The following is a 15,883-nucleotide window of genomic DNA, read 5'->3' as shown; positions in this document are numbered from 1 at the left end:
TTGAAAGCACTTAGATTATCTCCGCTTGCCAACACTACTCTTCACAATCAGCCAACTTCCATGACCAAACACTTATTTCCTCCGCCAACATCTGTCCACCCATAAATATTGTTTTATTAACAACCAATATGACAAGTCACTGCCGATGGCACATGCCTGGGTATGATTCTCATCTCGGTTTGCTGGCTGTTCGTGTCGATAAACCGTACGGTTATACCAGCGCCATCTCGTATAGCGATTGCCAACTATGTACTACACACTAATTCTCAAACACTATGTCGGCATGGCTATGTTTATGGACATGATTCCTTGACTTTTTTTACCATTGTTCATGATTACAACAGCTACAGAATAATAAGTAATACAATATTCTGTTTTGTTAGATATAAGCCAGAAAAATATTATTATTATTATTATTATTATTATTATTATTATTATTACTGTTATTTTAGTATATATACTTTGTATATGAAACAGTGCATTCTCCTAGACAATTTAATTACCAACATAGAAACTTTCATCCACATAATGCTAAACAACAAGAAAAACGATTTATTTATGTATTATTACATTTTTGCAAGTTAGAAAATATGTGATATAACACACAGCACCTAAAAAAATATAACAAATATAAATAAAACCATGTATCAATGGCCTAAGCGTTCCTCGTAGAGCTGACGTAAAGCTGATGTAAAGGGAGAATGAAATAACAATAAATTGATTAATTGCGTCTTGAGGGTCGGTAGATGCAGAGTGGGTCTCGGCCCACAAGTGGCCACGGCTGGTCCGTGCTCCACAGCTCTGCACTCTGACCGGCCAACCGAGCAGAGGAGAGGTGGCCACGGCTCTATCGTGGCTCTACGCCTCTGCATTCGGGAGACGAGACACTGCCCCAACCGTCGGCTGTCCTGAGAATGGTTTTCCATTCTCCTGCACTAAGGCGAATGCCGGGACAGTTCCTAGTAAAAGCCACCGCCCTTGCCTCCCTCACCTTCTCCGAACATAACCTTCACCGTAACACATCTCCCGGCCTGAGATACGGCGTCACCGTCTAAGAGGCCCGCCTCCCCCTTCAGGGGAGGAATGAAAACATTTTGGTAGCAGTAGTAGCGTCTTGAGTGCTACTGTAGAGTGGCAGTCCCTTCAAAAATTAGGGCAGGCAGGTATGAGGAAGCTTTCGTAGAGATCGTATTTTCTAATGGCCAGGCCCTATCAGAGAATATCGTATTGGCCGTTTGAATTCCATTACGCACAGAGTTTCGCCACACATCTCGGTCATCAGCAAAACTCTCCCGGTAGCCAGGACCACTGTGGGTCTGGAATTAGTCTCTTGTATGCGTCTTCGAAGCGAAGTAGTGGTCTTCCGATAGACCTCGCGCTCTGCTATAATTCACCATACAGTAATGCCTTTGGTATTCGCTCACAGTTCATACACCTGACGTCGCCCAGCCATTTGAGTCTCCTATGGCTGAGTGGGCCATATCCATATACGAACGTTGGAACTTAAATAGTGGCAAATATTTATTTTCAACAGATACAAAAGAGTTACATGCTAGTAACCTGTACTGTCCTTCAATGTAGTCACCAGCGTTGTGTATAACCCGTTGCCTGCGATGTGAAAGTCGTAGTAAATCTTTAGCAGAGCCTGTTCTGTTGATGGTGCGAATGGAGCGGTCTACTACCTGTCAAATCTCTGCAACAGTTCTGAAGCGAATGCTCACAAATCATCTGGTTTCGATCACTGTCCAGTAACGCGGCAAGAGCGTGCACTTCTTCGTCACTCGTAGGACGACCTGCCCGATGAATGACCGCCACAGTTTGCGGACCATCGTTGAAGGCTTTTACCCAACGTACCACTGTTCTGTAAGGCAATGCAGATTCCCCGCAAGCCTCTTGAAGACCTTGATGACACTGTCGTGCTGTACGACCTCTGGCACATTCAATCTTTATCCAACTCCGTTGTTCCTGTTTGGAAAACATAGTGACAACGTTACGTTAGACCGCTAGCTCACAAGTGACTATGTTTCTCTCGCTTGTGCGCACGCAGGTGATGTGGGAACGGCGAGTCCATTTGCTCTGAGGAAAGGTAGGTATGTAACCAACGTGTGCTATCAGCGACAATATTAGATTCCGTTGCATAGCGTCTCCACAACAGTGTTGCCACTATTTAAGCTCCAACCCTCGTATACTGGAGAAGTCGTCGCGCTGTAGTATTTCGGTGCTGTGCACCCCGATTCTCCACGAGATCTAGGGTATTCCTTGATATGAAACCCATGAAGCCACTTATCGTGCCTAGTGAGGGTTGTTCAGACTTTACAGGTGTTGCAGACCTGCATTTTCATATTTACTCTCAGTAGTCTACAGTTCCATGCTGTTATTCAGCCTCGGCTTAACAGATGCTGCCTTCACAATCCCATTAGTGATCTCGCTATCCAGTGGAAAGTCTTTGGATATTATGGACCGTAGGTAACTGATGCAGTCAACTACATTTAGGGTGTGTCTATCATTGACAATGGACGGAAGACTGGCGGTGCGCCATTACATTAATTTTTTTGCAGACTGACAGTAAGTCCGAACTCTTAACAGGACTGTGATGCCTAGCAGCTGATCTTTTGTGAGGACTATCAAAGCAGCAACATCAGCATATAGCAGCTCGCTCATGAATACCGTACTCGCTCCGTTCTTCGCTTTAAGGTGAGCGGTATTGAAAAGATTGTTATCAGCTCTAGTGTGTAGGAATATGCCCACGGTGCAGTTTCTAAATACATATCTCAGCAGCCGAGAAAACAAGATACCAAAGCGAGTAGGAGCCGGTTCACAGTCTTGCTTTACATCGTTATTCTTAGGGAAGGATTCTGAACTCCTTCCACTGAAATGGGCAGTTCCTTGTATGTTCTCGTGGAAAGAAACGATCCTGACAAGTAGATAGAGAGGACAGCAGATCTTCTGAAAAGAAGAGCCTGCTCTTACTCTATAGGCCAAAGGCTTTCAACGAACGCGATGAAGAGTAGTTTCTGCTGTTCACGGCAATTTTTTTTAGAGCTGATGTAATGAAAATTTTAAGTCCACTGTGATTGGCCAACTCTAACGCCACATTGTAGACGGAAGACAAGCGTTTATAGATGCGTTTAAATGATTCGTACATAAGCTTCCCCAACTATACTTAAATGAGATTCGCCAAAGTAGTTCCTACAAATGTTTCGATCACCCTATTGCTTATACAACGTAACAATCTTGGCGTCACGCAGGTTCTGTGGAACATAATGATTTTGCTAAGACAGGCAATGGAGCACGTGGAAATGTAGGAACACTGAGACTTACTACGCTTCAGATTTCAGGCGGGAATCCATAACCACCAGGGGCTTTCCCACTCGCTAGTGAACCAATAGCGTTACTTAGCTCGTCCATAGTGGCCGGTGTAACCTGATTCACCAGAATTGGCATCCGTTGGATGGCATCAAGGGCAGTATTGGTTACTTAATTCTTACTGGCATATAGCTCGCGACAAAGTTCAACCCAGCGGTCCATATGCTTGTCTTGATTGGTGATAACTTCACCTACCTTGGACTTTAGAGGAGTGACCTATCTTTTTTTCCTTTTTGCTAGTTGTTTAACGTCGCACCGACACAGATAGGTCTTATGGCGACGAGGGTACGGGGAAGGCGTAGGAATGGGAAGGAAGCGGCCGTGGCCTTAATTAAGGTACAACCCCAGCATTTGCCTGGTGTGGAAATGGGAAATCATGGAAAACCATCTTCAGGGCTGCCGACAGTGGGGTTCGAACCCACTATTTCCCGGATGCGAGCTCACAGCTGCGCGCTCCTAACCGCACGGTCAACTCGTCCGGTGTGACCTGTCTTGCTGTTGCAATTACCTGCACGATTTGTATGTATGTTCAGTCCGTCAGCGATGCCGCTGGTGAGATCCTTAACAGCTCTTCCATCAGCTGTCATAGATGGCCTAGGCATCACTGAAGAGGCGTACTAGGGAAATGAGGAGTGAGGTAGTTCCGTTGCTTTCCTCACCGAGCCAGAGTTGCTATTACATATCAGTCTGCCAAGCCCACTGAAATGCATACACCAACCGACCCTATGAGCATCATTTTCACACTATTCATAGCACGGACTGGCTGCATAAGGATTAGCATTACTAGCATCACTCGCACCTCAGTCACTTTCATATTGTCAAAGCCAAGGATAAGACTGAGACAGAATCCTGTAGTTGTTCGTGAATCGACGGGGACCTGTTGTTCTATATTCTTTGCTGCATTTAGGGCAAGAATGATTAGGCTGGATGAAGGAACTTGAAAATAAGACGTGAATCACCCATCACATATTGCGCGGAGCATGTGTCTGAATTTCGTTGTCGTCTTAACGTCAAGAACACACACACGTTTATGTATCTTCAGGATACCTTTCACGTCTTATTACGAAACGATAGTGCCAGGTCTTGACTGTGCCATTATGCAAGTTTCCTAGTATGTTGCCACGCTGAGGCGGTGTGTATTAGAACACGCAATGAATAATACAGGTCGGTACCGCATTTGCTACGTGATGGTCGGTGAACGTCATACTTTTGATGTAATGAATCCAGTCTGGACATCCCTGACTTATGGCATCAAGTGTGCTGGTATTTGAAATTCACTGGTATGCTGTAGGGCTTTTCGTTTGGCTTCAACAACTAGCTACACCTTTTCCATGTTGGTCTCGTACCAGTCATTGTTTCTGTACTCCATCATCCCTAAAGCTTAGGCTGCCGAGTTGTGTATGAAATCGAGTACGATCAAGTTGGGTCCCCCTGTCATCTATGCTCCTTTCAGTTTGCATAGGAACTGCCAGAGCACCTACAACGATGATGACACTCTTTCTGGATAAAACCCAGAGAAAGTGTTGATCCATATGTGTTTGTGATACACAACTCATGATAGCAGCACAGTTAGAGAAGTTTCTGTCATTTCTCGTTCACTTTTTTCTATTCCACGATGACTTAGGCATGTTAGCCAGACGCTGTTGTTGGAATCTACTCGAGCGGTCGAGTCACCCAGTTTGTACAGTGCACCATGAAATGAAAAAAACTTTCTGGTCTGGGATGGATACCAGAGTAGGGGAAAACGCGAGGAACACAAAGATACAGTGAGGATCCCGCCGGAAGTGCTGATGGTAGTGGCGGACCTGTTCTTCACTGTGAATCTTAGGGCATACTGTTTCGGCTCATCCAGCCACTTCAACTGTAAACAGAACGTGTAATGATGTAGTCTTGCGAATGAGTGTCTATGTTGTATCCAGGATACATGGTCCTAAATTTTCACGTTGCAGTGCGAAATTGTCTTCTAATGTTTATCATTTTCTTTTTGACTGATGTATGATATCGCCCTGCTTATCGACAACTCATCCAAGCTTCACCTGCCCAGTCAAGTATGAAGGTAACGGCGGGAAAGCGCCTTAGTGGCCGAGTGCTGACCAGGTTACGCTTCGGGAAGATGAGCTCCTTTACGTGGGGAGATGGTCCTCTCCATGGAGGAGAAGTCACTAGAATTCATCTCGCAGCATCTGGTTCCTTTCTCCTCCTTATCAGCGGCAAGGCCGAGAGGTAGATCCTCAAACAGCGGAAACCCATGTCCTCCACATTTCCTCTCCTTACGATAGTTTCCAAAGGAAAGGCTGAACCAATACGTTTGTTACCAGCGAAGCTTCAGGAGCAGCGGGGAGGACGCTTGGCACTCCATCCAGCCGCCTTAAGAGCTCCAGTAGGGATTTTCTGTCTGGGCTTACTTCCTTAGCCTACATCCTACCCGAAATTTATCACAAGGTACTAATGGAATCATTGGCCGCTGCTAACGAGCAGAAAGGAACCATATGGTGCGAGATGAATTCCAGTGGCTGTCCCTCCATCGAGAGGACCATCACCGCACACAAAGGAGCTCATCTTTCGAAGCGTAACCTGGTCAGCACTCGGTCAGTAAGGTGCTGTCCCGCCATTACCTTCATTCTTCACTGGGAATGTGAAGCTTCGAGGACTTCTCGACAAGCAGGATGATATCACACATCAGTCAAAAATAAAATGATAAACATGACAAGACAATTTCGCACTGCAACGTGAAAAGTTAGGACCATGTATCCTGGATACACCAAAGATTCCCATTCGCAACACTGCATCATTACACGTAAAAAAATATCGTTTAATTGAATTTCATCTCACCTAAAATAAAGTTCGACTCTTTATTACGACCCTCATGGAATTCCTCGCGTTTCATTAAGACTTACTGAAATGTATTAGTACATATAGGCTACTTACGCGAAATGATGCATTTTGGAATAACAAATTTCTCATAAAACATGTTATTAATCATATTCAGGTGTGTTGAGCTGTAAGTCGAATTATGATAGCAGTGTGGGGTTAGTGGAACTGTTTCCAAGTTTTCGTTCCCTGGATAATAGGCAGAAAATAGAAATTTATTTTTTGCCATTATTGGTATCTAATAGCCTACCAATATCAGTCTTTTAAGAGAAGAAGAATTGGGAACAATCAATAAAACTGAACATTTCCTGGACTGATTGAAAATGCAGAGCCCTTTATGTTCCAACATTTGTATTCATACCTGAGGAGTAGTACACCAGTTGAAAAACAAGATCCTGAACATAAAAAAGCGACGAAATTTGAAAATGTGAGAAGTACTGAATATCCCAAAACAAACATTTATAAGTGATTTTGATGTGCAAGTTAGTGCATAATTCGTGTGAATCTTTCCCACTAGTTGTATCAGATCGATGATGTATCAAACAGCAAGGAAAGAAAAATAGAATCATTGGTTTATAATTAGGCCTACGATACATTACTATTTATGCGATATATATTGACTGATACATATATATGGATATTTATTATTCGTCACTCATTTGCGGGAAATTTAATGAATCAAAGGAATGTACGAGGGCTTGCAGTAAGTCCACGGTACGGGAGGTGGGTAATGATGTCACATATAAACACGACTTGAGTTAGAGGATTTTTCTGTAATACGTTTTGCTATATAATGATGTATTTTTGATTTAATAATGTTACATCGCAATGCTAGACAGTTTGGTTAAACTAAGAACCATGTTTGTTCCAGATTGAACTATGGACCTGCTGAGTCTAACCTTCACGGACTGGGCGCTGGGTGGTATCATCCTTCTCTTCGTGCTCTACAAGTGTGGGACATGGAACCACGATTATTTCAAAAGCAAAGGCATCAAGAATCCTAAACCTCTGCCTTTCTTGGGATCAATGGCAAACATAGCGTTCAAAAGGAAGCCCATTGCCTACTTGGTAGAGGATATCTGCAGGGAGTTTAAAGAAGAACGTTTTGTAGGAATCTTCCAGTTCTTAGAACCCCTTGTGATAGTGAAGGATCCAGAACTAATCAAGCGGATTGCTGTTAAAGATTTTGAGTTCTTCACAGACCATCAAGAGACAATCCCCGAAAATGCTGATTCCTTATTTTCCAAAAACTTGATTTCCCTGAAAGGTATGTGAATTGTCACTAAGATGTTCAATTAATATTATATCTAATTCCTATAATACGAATGGCTTGTAAAAATACTGTAATGCTAAAAATCATGGTTCCCAGGTACTTGAAGGAAATTGCTGTCGGGGTTTACGAACACCTTATAGACGTTGAAACGTTCTTGGTTTCAGTTTCTGACAGACGATTTTCTGCAGAATCAACCGCATCAAGACAAATTACAGTAAATTGATTTGTATATTGAATTTATCATGATGAAGGTAACTCCGTAACTTCATAACGGCAAGTCTTCAAGACACAGGTCGCAGTAAATGTATGCTGCCATCTTACAGTAACTGCATACTAATAGGCCTACGCTACTGCTTGAAACAGCCGATTCTCCTGCCACAGCGCTGGTAGCGATTATACACGCTGCTGCACGGTAGGCCTACGCAGTGGAAGGCCTTGGAACTAGGTCAGCTTCCACATGGCGCCTAGCGCAGGGCCTTGAAACTACTTCAAGAAAATAATGAAAGAAAATCAGCAGCACTCTAGAAACCATTATTCACTCATGAACCTTTAAATTGTGAGCCTTAAAGTGGGATGTTGCTTACTGAAATCTGTTCAGCCGTTTTCTCACAATTTCAATTCCCGGAGACAGCTCTTCAAATATTTACATACATATATTATCAAATTGTCCGTTATTCGCACTGGGGATTTTGGTATTAAAAAAAAGCTTCCTATTTCTTTGTTATATAGTATATAATTTAAAGATACGATTTTCTCGGTTCTGAGAATGTCCATTGAAACACCACGAGATAACTAACGCCTCCCCTGATAGCCATGATGTGATGAGGAACATTTACCCCTTCAGTATGTGTGTTCTTCAAAAGACATCAGTTCACAAACCGTGAATGACCAAAAGGACCCACATGCATATTTAAATAAGGAATGATCGTAGCCGTAAGACCTATGTGTGTCGGTGCGACGTAAAACAAATTGTTAAAGAATAAGTAATTGTCACAGTTTTGAGATATCAAACACCTAGAGTTATTTTCGTTCAACCAATAGTACAAAACCAGATGCAGTTGCCAACTACTCTTTCTCAAAATGTGTTATAGCATACTTTAGGATATTGAAGAGCACGGTACTATATAATACAGTGAGCGACACAAGGAAGGAATGTGAAGACGTAACACAGTTCCTGACCACAGCATTGTAATCATACAAAACATCTTTGGCCGAAGTCTCGCTAAGTATACCACACATCCATATACAATAACTGTCTAAATTTCACCAGACGCTAATTATTTCTTCTTCTAGTATACAGATACTTGAGATATGCCTGGCTTTCATGCTATCCCTCTTTAAAGAAAAGCATTGTTTTTTAGTAGGACAGATTGTTAGGGAATGGTCAGTCGACTTGGGCATCTCAGTGGACAAGCAAGTATGTACCGTCTGAAGAGATAATAAACATGTTACGTATGAGAAGACGTGCAACATGAAACGAAGATTCACTAGTTTCCAAAATCGCCTGGAATAATAACAGATTAAAGTTATAGTGCTACAATCATTCTGACAGTTTTAAAATGTGCATAGAAAGAAATAAAGCTAAAAAGTGAAAATGCTAAATTAGTGCCTTAAAAATCAAGAAAAGTGAAAGAGCTAAATCGAGTAATAATATGATCGGGTACTGTAAAAGTGTGAGTGCACGAGATAATGACTGGAAAGTAAATCAGGAAGAATGTCATTCTTGCCGTTGACCTAATAGCACTTAAATTGTTAATGAGAACATTGATTTTTTTGCTAGTGGTTTAACGTCGTACTAATACGGAAAAGGTTTCTGGCGACGAGAGGATGGGAAAGAGCTAGGACTGGGAAGGCAGTGGACGTGACCTTAATTAAGGTACAACTCCATTATTTGCCTAGTGTGAAAATGAGAAACTCCGGGGAAAGCCATCTTCAAGGCTGCCGATACTGGGATTCGAACCCTCAGGATATTGAGATGCCATTAAAATTCATCGTTATTTTAATGTACTCGATGCGTATCAAATCACAAATGTATTTCTTAGTCTTTATATTTTATTTCCTTTGTTCATAACCACCGTACACTACTAATTCAACCAACTAGAGGCAAGAATATGCTAAACTTGGTGTTCATAAAACCAGATGAACTCTACGAAGAAACTGAAGTAATAAGTGGTAGCCTTATACGTGATCACGTAGTTAAAAATAAATCTGATGGAAAGATAGATTGTAAAATTAAGAATATTACTCGGTACCGAATGGTTGATAAAAGAGGCATGGTAGGACTTTTTAAAGGGTAACTATGATCAGTGGAAAATATTAAACAGAAATATTAACAGCCTATGCCGCAGGGATGGCACGCGAAGACGACTTGTGCGGCACGTCAAGCAACATACTAACATGTTTTAATGTTTTTAACATGTAATAAGGACGTCGGAAATCTAGCAACATGACATATTTTAACATTATTCTTTGATAAATAAGTATATCTCAATTAATTATATCCAGAGAGGACCTTCTAGGAATTATAAATAAGCAATTGGAGTGTATATGTAAGGTTGGGAAGAAATAAAGTTAGAAAAGTTTGCAGAAGTAGCGAGATGTCTTAAAATTTACCTGTTTTAAAATGTAATTTTCAGTGCTGTTTGCAAAACGAAATTATGGAATATTCAGTCGAATGGATTTATATTCTATTCAATCTAATGCCTGAATGAGGTCAAATGAGGGGTTTCATGATGATTTTAAAGCAAACTAACCGGTGGCACACTAGACAGTAAAAATTAAAAAAACAAGACCTTAATTGACACGCAAGTCGGTAAAGGTTCGCCATTCTTGGCCTATGGGATGGATATAAAACACTTGTTAAGGAGTGCAGAAACAGATATATATACCTTTAAAAGTGGTAAGGAATAGCAAAGATCCATTGTATTATGGCAGTAAAATTACAATATTAAGGAGGAGGTGCCCGCTGGGAAAAAATAGAGTTAGAAAAGGTTGTGGAAGTAGCGAAATGTTGGAAGAACTTACCAGTAAATTCAATTTAGCGAACAAGTCACCACAATTGGCAGTCATATCAATAAGGTAAAAAAATAAAATGGGATGTATTGGTACCTTAAGGCAGGAACAGGTTCCAGGGAGGACATTCTAGGAATTATTAATGAGCAAGGGGAGTGAATATGTAAGGATTGATAGTAGGCAGAAGTATTCAGTCAGCAGTACGCTAGGAGACCCAAATTCGATTCCCGGTACTGTAGAGAGAATGACAGGAGTGCTGATATGTAGTTAAAATATATAAGAAGATCACCTCAATTTAGGATATGTCTGAAAGGGACTATATCACATCAGGATGAGGGTACGAATTTATATTACATCTGCGACGTGATGTACTACAACCTACGTCAAACCCGAAATTGTGAAATCAATCAATATTAATCTGCATTTAGAGCAGTCGCTCAGGTGGCAGATTCCCTATCTGTTGTTTTCGTAGCCTTTTCTTAAATGAATTCAAATGAATTGGAAATTCATTGAACATCTCCATTGGTAAGTTATTCCAATCCCTAACTCCCCTTCCTATAAATGAATATTTGCCCCAGTTTGTTACCTTGAATTCCAACTTTATCTACATATTGTGATCTTTCCTACTTTTAAAGACACCACTCAAAGTTATTCGTCTACTAGTGTCATTCCACGCCATCTCTTCGCTGGCAGATCGGAACATACCACTTAGTCAAGCATCTCGTCTTCTTTCTCTCAGTTCTTCCCTGCCCAAACTTTGCAACATTTTTGTAACGCTACTCTTTTGTAGGAAATCATCCAGAACAAATCGAGCTGCTTTTCTTTGGACTTGTTGTAGTTCTTGAATCAAGTTATCTTGGCATGGGTCCCATACACGGGAACCATACTCTGGTTGAGTTATTACCAGAGACTTATTTGCCCTCTCCTTTACATCCTTACTGCAACCTCTAAACACCCTCATAACCATGTGCAGAGGTCTGTACCCTTTATTTACAATCCAATTTATGTGATTACCCCTTATATTAACACTTACAGTGATTCCCATAAGGAACTTTCACCCCATCAACGCAGTAATTAAAACCGAGAGGAATTTTCCTATTTTTGTGAAACTCAGAACCTGACTTTTAACCCCGTTTACGGAACACAGTTAGCCACATAACACGACGTAGTTCAGAGTAATTGGGTGCAGTGGCAGAATAGATTTCTCAGACGAATACTAATTAGGTTGTATATGTACTTTAGACGAAAGTAAATAAATTATAAGTAACATCAATTTTCTTTCAATTTCATTTCCTTTACATTGAAATTATTTGCTTTTCTTTTCAGTTTGAACTAAGTTAATATACAAATTTGAAGGTTTGCATTCTGTGGAAACTAACGCAAGATTAATACAATAAGAAAATAACTAAAAATAATACATTCTGTTTTAATATATTCATTTTGCATTAGCTTCGACTGAATGAAGAACGTCACAGTTACATAATTAATTTCACTAAAATCTGGGTTTATTCTATTTCAAGCTATGTTTCACTGCGTCAATTGCGGTATATAGTTTGATTTGTCGTGATTCATTTGTGAAAACAGTTGTTCATATAAATAAGTAGAAGCAAATATAGCAAAACTTATAGCTGCAAAAATCTGATTTTCATGTGTTTAGCAACTGAAAAGGGTTTGAATATCGTACACCTAATTTAATGCGGCATAGAAGTTTTAAAGAGGTATAATTTTGCTCTAATTTATTTGGCTTTAATGCACCGGCATGACAACTTTCCAACTAGATCTCATCCGCTGCTGGCCGCTGACAGTTATTCAGGTTTTCGATACTAAAGAGTGGTGGTCGAACGGACACTGACCGTCCAGTGCCCAATCTCTTGTAGTCTGCACGAAAGGTCAAGAAACATTTGCGGTTCGTGAAGCAGCAAAGATTCAAGATTCGTCTGGCCTTCATTGATTATAAAAAAGCTTTTGACTCAGTGGAGATTTGGGCAATCATGAAGGCACTTCAAAATGCCATGATAAACTCAAGGTATATAAAGCTTCTGGAAAACATTTATGATCAAGCAACAATGGTAGTCAGAGTGGACGAAGACCTCATCACCAATAAAATCTCAGTTGGCAAAGGAGTTCGACAAGGTGACACAATTTCTCCAAAGCTGTTTACCCTTGCCTTGGAAGATGTATTCAAAACCCTTCATTGGGATAATAAAGGAATAAAAATCAACGGAGTATATTTGAACCACCTGCGTTTTGCCGATGACATTGTGCTCATAAGTGAAAATATAGATGAGCTAGAAAGCATGATCCAAGAATTAAAGACTGGTTCTGCTGAGATTGGTTTGGAAATGAACATTAATAAAACAAAAATACTAAGCCCAGAGAGTCGACCACTTAAAATGGGAAACCAATATATAGAAGCTGTCGATGAGTACATCTATCTTGGACACAAGATAAAACTTGGAAAAGACAACCAACGTGCAGAAATTCCTCGCAGAATAGGTATGAGTTGGACAGCATTCCGAAAACTAAGATTCATCCTCACCGACAAGGATGTTCCAATTAACCTGAAAACCAAGGTTTATAATACGTGCGTGCTGCCAGGTACAACTTACGGTCTGGAAACGATGACTCTGACGAAGGAAAGCGCTCGCAAGCTTCAGCGAACACAACGAGCCATGGAGCGACAGATGCTAGGGATCAGCCTTAGGGATAAGATCCGTTCGGAGGACATCAGGAGAAGAACTAATGTAACAGAATTCCTAGAGAGAGTGGAAAGACTAAAATGGCAATGGGTAGCACACGTAGCTCGACAAGACTACAACAGGTGGACCTCTAGGATTGTTCACTGGAGACCATGGGAACACAAGAAAGGCATTGGAAGACCCCTGAAGAAATGGCTCGACGACATAAAGCTGTTCCAAGTGGCTCAAGACCGAAGACGATGGAAACATATGGAAGAGGCCTATATCCAGCAGTGGATTGAAATAGGCTAGAAAAGAAGAAGAAGAAGAAGAACCAGTAAATGGCCATGCATGCCTTACGTGAATATCACCATCGATATTCTGTGTTATAGGGGAAGATACTATATAACAATATCTCCGTAATTGTGAACCGACTGAGCAGTATGAATTGCTTTTTAAAGACTTGCGTAAATATTAGTGGAAAGTTTTTAAAAACTCTATTACTTATTCAACTCTTCAATGTTAGAAAATTTAATTCGCACTGCAGCTTTAACCATGATGACATCCATAACCTCAGATAGCTTTCTAGACACACTCACTTGGTGGTTGCTAAGTCCCCTATGGTAAACTGAACTCCAGGTTCAACTACTGATCATAAAAGCCGCTTTTAATTTCATTTTTTTCTAATAGCACCTCCTATTATTTCCAGTTTCCCTGGTCTAAATACATGCTATTTTGAAAAATGATATAGACTCTTAACGTTCTCAAAATTCACATGTTCACGTGCCCCACGGTGTTCGACGAAGCACCACATTAGTAAAGACCTCTGCCATTTATTTTGAATCTCCCTCTCTCTTAAGAGTAATGAATTAGTAGGTGTTCATGCATGTAAAAACTATCAGACGTACTAAAAATAAAGTGAGCATGTAGTAATCTGTCTTAGAAGGTACTTATTCATACCACAAATGAGAATCTACTTACAGACTACTAAAAATCTGAGTTAAAATCTGCCGCCTTCATAACATGAGCATGTGTTCATCCGGAAGGACATGGGTTCGATTCCCCGTCAGGAAATAGTAAAATTAGAGAAACGATATTTCCAATTCCATGGCCCTGAGTTTCACTCAGCGTACACCAAAAATGAGTACCAAGTTAATTCCTGGGGGGCAAAGGCGGCCGGGCGTAGAGCTAACCACTCTACCCCACCAAGTGCCGAGGTTACGGATAGTCGAAGCGTTTACCTTCCACCCCTCCAAGGGCCTTCATGGCCTGTACAGTGATGACTTTTCTATGTGTTCAGCTTAAGAGTACAATCTTGAGAAGTTTATTCTTATGAATTTGCTCAGACATGTCAAGTATATACTAAATATTCATGTTTATTCAAAACATCCAGTTGCACTCTCAGATTTATTACCGATAGTATTGTCACACTTGCGGGAAATGCAGGGTAATTTTATGGTGGACTGTTAAGGACGAGGGTGACTTCTATATAAACATTTAGGAATTTTCGAACATTCCGGACACAGAGATGATATTTAATAAGACACCAACTATTTTTCCCCACCAAGTAGTGAGTTACATGAGATGAGAAGAATTGCTTGGTGAAGATAAAAATTGTTTGTGTAGAATGCAATATCGCAGTCCATCTCATATTCATCCAGTTTAAATCATGTCTTTCTTCTAGGAGAAAAATGGAGAGACATGAGAGCTACTCTAAGTCCAGCCTTCACATCCAGCAAAATGAAGAACATGTTCCACTTTATGAACCAATGTGGACTTCAGCTGGGAGATTATCTTCACAACGAGATTAGTAAACAACAACCAGGTAATAAAATTCTTTCAGCTACGTGTATAAATTATTAATTTATGTATTAAGATACCAGTTTATCATTCAATTAATCGGGTTCTATTTCTGAGTCTGCCACTGTGATTTGAGGAACATAGCTTCAGGTAACACAAATTAGAAGGCAAGAGAAGAGATTTCAAATCATATACTCGACCTAACTTCAAGTGATTTTCCGTGGTCCCTCCAGGTGAAAAAGTGCGCTGGGATGGTCACTAAAATACAGGCCATATTGTTCCAACTCTGTGGAAAGTTTCCATTCCGTCTCTGTAGAACTGGGTTGATTGTAAGCCATGTACAATATAACTGGTAGCATTTTTTTGTCCATGATCAAAGTAGTTTTTCTATTCACACCTTTCACGCTTCCTTCCCATACAAAGAAGTTTTGTATAATTTTAATTTCATTACGTTTGTCTTCTGCTTCTCCAGGTAAACCATACGTTCTGGAGATGAAGGACCTCTTCACACGCTTCACCAATGATGTCATCGCTACGTCAGCTTTTGGGGTGCAAGTGGACTCTTTGAAAGAGAAAAATAACCACTTTTATACCATGGGAAAGTCTGTTACCAACTTCACTGGAATAAGATATTTCACACTTTTGGGATTCCTATTCGTTCCGAAACTTATGGAGGTAAGAATTCCTATTGAAAAGCTTGGTGCTATTAACATCCAGATTTCTAAAACGGGGCTTGTGCAAGGCTTCGTGGCCATTAGTCTTTCTTTTCCTTCCAGCTTCAGTACTTATGAGGATGACGGAGTCCTTCAAAACCTAAGAGGGAACGTACACCTTTATCTGTCAAAATTATATCTTAAAATATATTAGCAGAAGAATATGGTTA

The 15,883-nt window shown here is 40.6% G+C and overlaps 1 protein-coding gene across 1 annotated transcript in view; it reads left to right on the top strand.

The window, feature by feature from the left end:
* LOC136857062 (cytochrome P450 9e2) overlaps positions 1-15,883 on the top strand; it is a 48,625-nt gene that overhangs the window by 10,369 nt on the left and 22,373 nt on the right. The window contains exons 2-4 of the mRNA XM_067135432.2: positions 7,109-7,504; positions 14,885-15,025; positions 15,473-15,675. Coding sequence (XP_066991533.2) covers positions 7,117-7,504; positions 14,885-15,025; positions 15,473-15,675 — 732 coding nt within the window. The 5' untranslated portion in view covers positions 7,109-7,116. The remainder of the gene's footprint in view (positions 1-7,108; positions 7,505-14,884; positions 15,026-15,472; positions 15,676-15,883) is intronic.

Source organism: Anabrus simplex, chromosome 1 (assembly GCF_040414725.1).
Source record: "Anabrus simplex isolate iqAnaSimp1 chromosome 1, ASM4041472v1, whole genome shotgun sequence".
Classification (NCBI taxonomy): domain Eukaryota; kingdom Metazoa; phylum Arthropoda; class Insecta; order Orthoptera; family Tettigoniidae; genus Anabrus; species Anabrus simplex.
Note: the sequence above shows the minus strand (reverse complement) of the source record. Positions and strands in the feature narration are given on the sequence as shown.